This window comes from Gymnodraco acuticeps, unplaced genomic scaffold, assembly GCF_902827175.1.
Source record: "Gymnodraco acuticeps unplaced genomic scaffold, fGymAcu1.1, whole genome shotgun sequence".
NCBI lineage: Eukaryota > Metazoa > Chordata > Actinopteri > Perciformes > Bathydraconidae > Gymnodraco > Gymnodraco acuticeps.
In genome coordinates, this window is record NW_022989890.1 from 3,031,502 (window position 1) to 3,039,001 (window position 7,500).

The following is a 7,500-nucleotide window of genomic DNA, read 5'->3' on the forward strand; positions in this document are numbered from 1 at the left end:
GAGTCCCTGTCAACCTGCCAGTGGTGCACAGACACTACTTTTATCTTTTCTTTATATGCCATTGTTGTCTGTCTTTCTCAATACAGCACAATCTTATCAAGCACAAGTACGGGCACAGCAAAAAATAGGACTCAAGAGCACAACCAGGCAGTGGCGGCGCCAGAGATTTTCTCTAGGGGGTGCTGTGGGGTAGCTTGACGTTTCATAGAGGGTGCTCAAACATTAAGGGTTTCCCATTAATGCACCAGAGCTACAGTTGAATTTTCTACTGCAACGATCCCCACACGCACACACAGTGCACCCGCGACTGTTACAATGAAGGCTCGATAATCAGCTCACGGCACATGGGTGTAAGCAGGGGTAAAGTGCTATTTTTACAAGTGGGGAGTGGACCTCACCTCCTCTAGGAGGGTCCTCACCTTCTCTAAACAAATCTAAAAAATATTTGTTTTTAAATATTGAAGTTAAAAGCATCAATCTGGTGCACTTTGAGAGCAAAATGAAGAGATCTATGGATATATTGTATCTCTCAACATATGAAACAGAACTGTAAACAGATTTTCTATTTCTTTATAGATATTTTACAAATCACTCCCCTTTTAAAACAAACCGTTTGAGACCCACTGAGATAACTAGACTAAAGTTAACTATCTAAACACTGAGAGTCCTTTACTTCACCTGAGGTTATCTGAGACTCACCATCTAACAGGAGAGAGTTCTCCCTCCACCTTGTTGTTGAAAAAGCTCCTTATATCCATTAGCTTGGCTAGCTAGCACCAGATGCTAACCACAACGATCTCCGGTAGATACCCACCGGTGCGCGAGCTCTCTCGCTCGCTTGCGCACGCACACAAATTGGCTCGTGACACACACACAGAGCAGAGCTTGAATGAAACACAGAGACCCAGAAGTAAGCTACTTGTACTCACAAGGCCTATTATGTGCAGAATCCCTCTCGCTTTCAGTTGGTTTTGATTGAGTGTCCACACGTGGACGTTTAAGGACTAAAAAACTATCCATTTGTCACTTTGCTGTTAGCAAATAATTTGGGGCTCCAGCTAACAGGAAGTCACTCAAGTGTAAAGTAATTTAGCCTATGGGTAGGTCAAAAATCTAATGGGTGCTGGCCATTGGCCTAATCATATCACCTGTGTTGGCTTTATGTTTTTGGTCAAACATTTGTTTGTTTCACATTTGCATTGATGTAATCAATACTTTTTCTGATTTAATTTAATAAAAATAATAATAATAATTTTCGAAAAAAAACAAAAACACATTTCTTGGGGGTGCTTAGGGGGTGCTTTGGCAATCCTGGGGGGTGCTTCAGCACCCCCTAGCTCCCCCCTGGCGCCGCCCCTGCAACCAGGCAATAAGGTCTTTAGTCAAGCGTTTAATCCAAAAGGTAAAAATAAAACAGGCATTGATCAAAAAATGTACTGACTTCAAGTAACGAAAAACAACCAACTAAGTTGGCGGAAAACTACTAGAGAAGCAACAAAAAAAAAAAACAACTAGGTTGGTACAAATGCTAAGCAGCTAGAACAATAGCTTACGTCAGAAGAGAAACATGGAGCACTTTCTGCTATACAGACAAGACGAACTGGCACTGACCAAGGAAACAGCACAGACTAATGGTGCGTTTCCACTGCAGGCCTCGCTCGGCCTCGCTCAGTTTGGTTAGGCCTTATTAGGCCCGGCTCACTTTAATGCTGCGCTTCCATTACAGTTTAGGTGCTGGGGTAGTTACTATAGTAACTCAGTGTAGGCGGAGCCGTGACGTCATCTTCAATGAGCGCCCCAAAAAACAACACAGCCGTTAGCTCTTAGCACTCAGAGCTCACAGCTCTTCATATCTGTTCAGAAACTTGACAAAAGTTAAACAAGTACAAACCACAGACTGCCTGTGTCGTGGCGAATACAGTCGCTGGTTTATTTATGTCTGTATAGGCCGTTGTTGTGAGTGTGGACGGTCGGAGCATATATAACGTTAGCTTAACCAAGCTCCATTTAGAAAACACGCATTTTAAAAGGGTTTTTCGCCTGCCGTCTGTCTGCAGACTTGTCAAAGCATTAATTCATGGTTTTTACTAACCGGTATCAGTATGTTGTTACTTTGGCATCATTTTGAAACGTGTATTACAATTAAATCACGGTCAAATATGTTCATCTTGTTGTAGTTGTAGCCCCCTTGCCAGCGATTCTCTCTCTAGTTTAGCATACTCAGCCTGGTTGTTCCTGGCTCTAGAACCACGATTTAGTCGGGCCAGAAAAAAGGTGAAAAAGTAGCCCCGGGCCAAAACTAGGCCAAGTGGAAGCGCAACCAAAAACGGGCCCCGCACGGCTCGGCACGCTTAAAGCGAGCTACCCGCTGCAGTGGAAACGCGCCATAAATACACAGGTGAGGAGTGATCATTAGGGACAGCTGAGGCTCATTGAGACCAGGCAGGTGATTAACAGGGAGTGAAAATACACAGGTGAGGGAGTGAGGCGATCAGCCAGGGCCAGGATGTGACAAATCTCACACAGTTTGTTAGACAAGTGCAAATGTCTATCAGTTGACAGAGACGTGTGTCCTGTTGAGGCTCTGACACAAAGAAAATCATCTGTTACTGTTTGTTCTTTGTTTGCAAAGGGCATAATAAATTAAGAACAAACGGTACATGTTTAGCCAGATATTAGGGCGAAACAACAGGATTGGGGGAAGGGGGATTAGAGTGCCATGCTTGTTCTATAAGTCTTGTTTTATTAATCAGCCCTTAACAAACTACCTTATATTTATCGGTTTACATCAGTACTGCTGAGATCATTGTTACAAAGAGATAGACAAATATTGTTAATTCACATTTGGTTACTGTAACCGACTAACGTTTTAGAGTTGCTGGAAGTCATGTTAATTTATGTTTTGTTTACCCCAGCTTCAAATCTTTGTACTCACTCACAAGTACAAATTGCCCAAAAACATTCTGGAGAAGTGTTTGTTTTAAGTACGCTACCAATTCAAGAAAACGTTTGAGACAGTTTACACTTGCTGGGTTTTAGTAACAGTATGGTGGCAGAGCAGTGATTTTTTTTAGTTTGGGGTTTAGGTGGCAGAAATGAGTCACACTCAGAGCCACATTTGCAAGACCACAGCAACACATGCACAGTAAAGAGTGAAGACACACACACAGAAACACATCTATGCAGGCTTAAAGTATCTCTCTAGGGTTATTTGGGGATTTGTTCAGGATCAGAGGCTTCTCTCCCATTATAGGTCTAATTAGTTCCTTTTCAAGGCCTCTCTCCTTCTCATCTCTGCAACAGATTCCCTGCTAACCTTCTAAAACCTCCTTTCTTTATTCACTATCATCTGCTTCTCTCTCCTGGGTAACACATTTTTTCAATTTCAGGTATTTTCACTACTCCCACACACCCCACCTTCTCTGTCTTTCCTGCAAAGTGTATAATGGCACAGAGAGCAGGGAGGTGATGGGTACACATCTTCCCCAGCATGCTCAACTTCTCTTTGACCCAGAGGACATAGTTATACCACGCAGCAGGGGGGGAAGATAGCTGAAGATGAAAGCAGGAGAGTAACAGAAAGATTGGGAGAAGTTAGGAGAGGGGAAAAAGCAGCAAAACAAATTGAAAAGAGAGCAAGGAGTTGGCGGGGTATGATGGCTGGTTTGCTGCATTTTGTGTCGGTGGAAGTTTGATTGACAAAATGTTAAATATAAGGTAGCGTTTTAAGATGTCACTGCTGTATTTACTTTGTCGTCTGTTCTGGCTTTGATTGACAGTTGTCAGGAAGGAGTTTCAGCGGAGTTCAGAAGTCACTCGTTCTCTCCCCTCCTCCCCAAAGAGGCTAGCGGTGGTTCCTCCCAAACCTCAGTCCCCGGGTGAGTCTTTAAGGAATACATATAAATGCACATACATTTTCTGTTGCATATTATCCTGTTCTTCCAGTCCACCTGTCCATCTTCCCAAGTCTTTCCTGAAGCCACACCCAGAAGCAGCTTGCATCCATTTCAAATATCGTTACTTTGATCCATGCAGTCTGCACCTTTATTCCTCTTGGCTCAGCAGTGGTCAAATCACTTTCTTACAGGATTGTAGAGGGCCTCCCCATCTTTCCTTGAAGAGTTGAAACACATCTCCTCAGGCGACACCTCTCTCTTTTCTCTCTAGCTGTTATTTTTCAGTCTTCTTTGCTGCATCTTTTGCTGGACCTTTTTTCCTCCCACACAAACATAAAAACATTTGATTCCTTATGATCCTCAGCACTGTGTTTTTTACTGTTGTTTAGGAAGATTTGATAGGGATTGAAAGTTAGACACTCTTTCTTGAAGCTAATCTGGACCGTGTGAGGGAAATGTGTTGACATGAATAACCCTGTAACCACACCCTGGCAGGAACAGACACATCTACTCACACACACACACACACACACACACACACACACACACACACACACACACACACACACACACACACACACACACACACACACACACACACACACACACACACACACACACACACTGCTCTCTCCTCCACACAGGGACTGCCATCGCCTTTCCCCATTGATTCTCGCATCATTAATACTCCTTCATCAAACCGTCTGTTATCATCTGCATGCTGCCCTCGCACTCAGTCACATACACTCATTTAGTATTCACTCAACTCTCCCTAACCTTTCAGGTAGAACATACAGATGTGTGGGTGTGGGTGGGTGTGGGTGTGTGTGGGTGTGGGTGTGTCTGCAAAAGAGGAAGACATCATTTGCATAAGACTTTTAGAAGTCGTTCTCAAAGACGGTGAATCCTAATGTGGCTTTAAGGCAAAGACACTGATGAAGATGAAATATTGGAACAGTTGTTTATAGTAGGAGTTTAGCACATTAAAAAACAGCAAGCCTTTGTTTTATGTCTTTTCGTGGTTATGATTTTTTTTTGCCAAATGCTCACATTTGATGTTTTACCTTCACGCATGTACTTGCAAGTATGTGTACTTTAAGCTCTTCTCTTTTCTATAAATATGGCTTTAAACCACCAACATACCTTCAGGTACCTCCCCCATTTCTTCCTGAATTCTTTGTCTCTCCACTCACCCGTTGCCCATAGCGCTCCTCCCATAGCGCTCCTCTCATAGCGCTCCTCCCATAGCGCTCCTCCCATAGCGCTCCTCCCATATTATCCCCCCACCTCCCTCTAAGCGATCTTTCACTCATTACCTGGGACCCTGCACCCCAAGCGCAGCCTCACGTTGTCATGGAGACCGCGCCTCATGCTTCAATAGGCCTAAATGATACGGTTCAGGCAGGTGATGCTGAGCTGCAGAGGTTCTGATATTGTGTGTGCAGACACTCTCACTCGTTTTCAGTCTGTGTGAACAAACAGACGGTACATTTTGAAATCATTTCCTCTACCCGGGTGAAGCTCTGTATCTCCGCAGGCTATAGTATGTGCTCACACTACATGACAAGGTGACTCACACAGAGGTGAAAAGGCCTGTCTGTATGTCAACTGCAGCTTAATGGTGGGGCCCCCTCCGAAGGAAAATGGCTTTCACGTGTTTGTGTTTGACTAGCCTTTAAATGACCTCCATCATTAAGGGCCTTTACTTATATGTGCTAATGTTTTTCTACAATTATAATACAAATAGTGCAACATTGCATGTATATAATGAACAGTGTCTATACATTATTACACACCGCAGCTCAATCATTGCTTGATAATGATCACATTCATGGCAAGAGGTGGTCCATCAAGAGGAACAGCAGACTGAGAATTGCCCCAAAGGCTTGCTCTGTAGAAAAGATTCAATTAACCTGCTATCATTTATCATGTGAGAACAGTCATTAGCAATAGGTCGGGTCAAATCTCCTCTGATTTAATGCCCATCAATTGAATTATTAGATCTATGCTGGTTAGATTTTAGAATTAGAACACGACTAATTCATGACATATGGGAGATATAATATTTGATTTGAATAGAAAAACAATCCCAACATGCTCTTGCAGACAGATTTCTTACTTAATTTAATTGTCTATCTTTGTTTTTTTCCTCCCCACAGTCCAGTCTGGGCAGCGGCCCGCAGCAGCTGTGCGGGGGTCAGCTCCCCCGGGGTCCCCTCTCCGCGTGGCCCCCCCTCAGGCCGCAGCAGGAACAGCAGGAGAGCCTGCAGAGAGAGAAAGAGGAGGCTCAACAGAAAGAGAGGGAAAGACAAGCAGAGGAGAGAGAAAAAGAAAAGGGAAGGGAGGAGGTCAGTAACTGAGAGAATGTGAAACTCCGCTTGGCGTTTGCACCGTTGCATTCTACTTTATTATTTTTGTTCAGGTTCAGAGGCTGCAGGGACGCTGTGCGCAGCAGGAGAGGCAGCTGGGAGCTCTGAGAAAAGAACTGAAGAAGACTTCCTTGGGTCTGGAAGCCTTCATCATCACCACTCAGCATTACTGCCTCAAGGTAGCCATCTTTAATGATTCAATACAGACACAAAATAATATTGTCTTACACCATAATAACCGTGGCACCTGCAATGTTTTGAAATCACATCTTTTATTAAATTATTTATAGGCCTAAAATGGTAAATTACTCCTCAGTGGGAAGTAGATATCATAATCACCATAATAATGTTTCTATTTAGCTTAAATCTAACCTCTTAATTACCTGGGCTGAATGTGACTCTGTTAACCTATGTAGATGAACATTAGTGCCTAAACCTTTCGTCTTACTCGGAGCCTGGATCGCAGGAAACACATACTCAAACGTACATGAACACATGCAGTATTTAACATGAGGTCAGTTGAGATTCACAGCAGGGTCCACGAGCAGCACTATGAAGGACAGTGACTGTGGGAAGTGTCCTCCAGAGTTCAGTGTGTCACTGAGCTGGTTTCATCCAGCTTTATGTGTCTAATGGAAGGATTACGCCTCTAAGGTGTGATACTGCTTCCAGACAGCACACGGACTGTCTGCCTTTTTTATGGTCATTGTCTGGTTGATGCAACCACCAGCCCACAATGCAGATTTATATGAGGCAGGATTGGTTGAAGTGAGGTCTGTATAGGTTTGAGCTCCCTCTGCTGGTATTCCTCAGACTCAACAGCTACTGTATGGCCTTAGATGACAGAAGGCAGTATATGCATGAGTTTATTTATTTGAATCACTGACTTTCTGTTCTCTCTCCTCACTGCACAGGAACACCTGATCTGCTCTGCTCAGGTGTTCCTGATCTCCACTAATTATTAGTATAAAAGGAAGGAGCTGTCTCTGTTGCCTGACACTGCAGCAGTCATTTACCCTTAGTTTAGGATTTCGCTGTTTATTTAGTCATGTCTTTTTGTATGGAGGATCTGGTAGTCCACCACATATGTTGAGGCTCGTCCGGGATATGTAAATATGCTATGGCCACAGCTAGGGATGCTCCGATCGATCGGTCACCGATCGATATCGGCCGATACTCACTCTCTACCAATCGATCGGTGCTCTCTAAACATGCCGATCGCGAGAGCCGATCGC

General features: G+C 43.8%; 1 protein-coding gene across 1 annotated transcript in view; it reads left to right on the forward strand.

The window, feature by feature from the left end:
* The window catches only part of mtus2a (microtubule associated tumor suppressor candidate 2a), a 47,268-nt gene that overhangs the window by 32,297 nt on the left and 7,471 nt on the right, over positions 1-7,500 (forward strand). The window contains exons 6-9 of the mRNA XM_034199800.1: positions 3,780-3,878; positions 6,056-6,107; positions 6,143-6,262; positions 6,327-6,444. Of these exons, the coding sequence (XP_034055691.1) occupies positions 3,780-3,878; positions 6,056-6,107; positions 6,143-6,262; positions 6,327-6,444 (389 nt within the window). The remainder of the gene's footprint in view (positions 1-3,779; positions 3,879-6,055; positions 6,108-6,142; positions 6,263-6,326; positions 6,445-7,500) is intronic.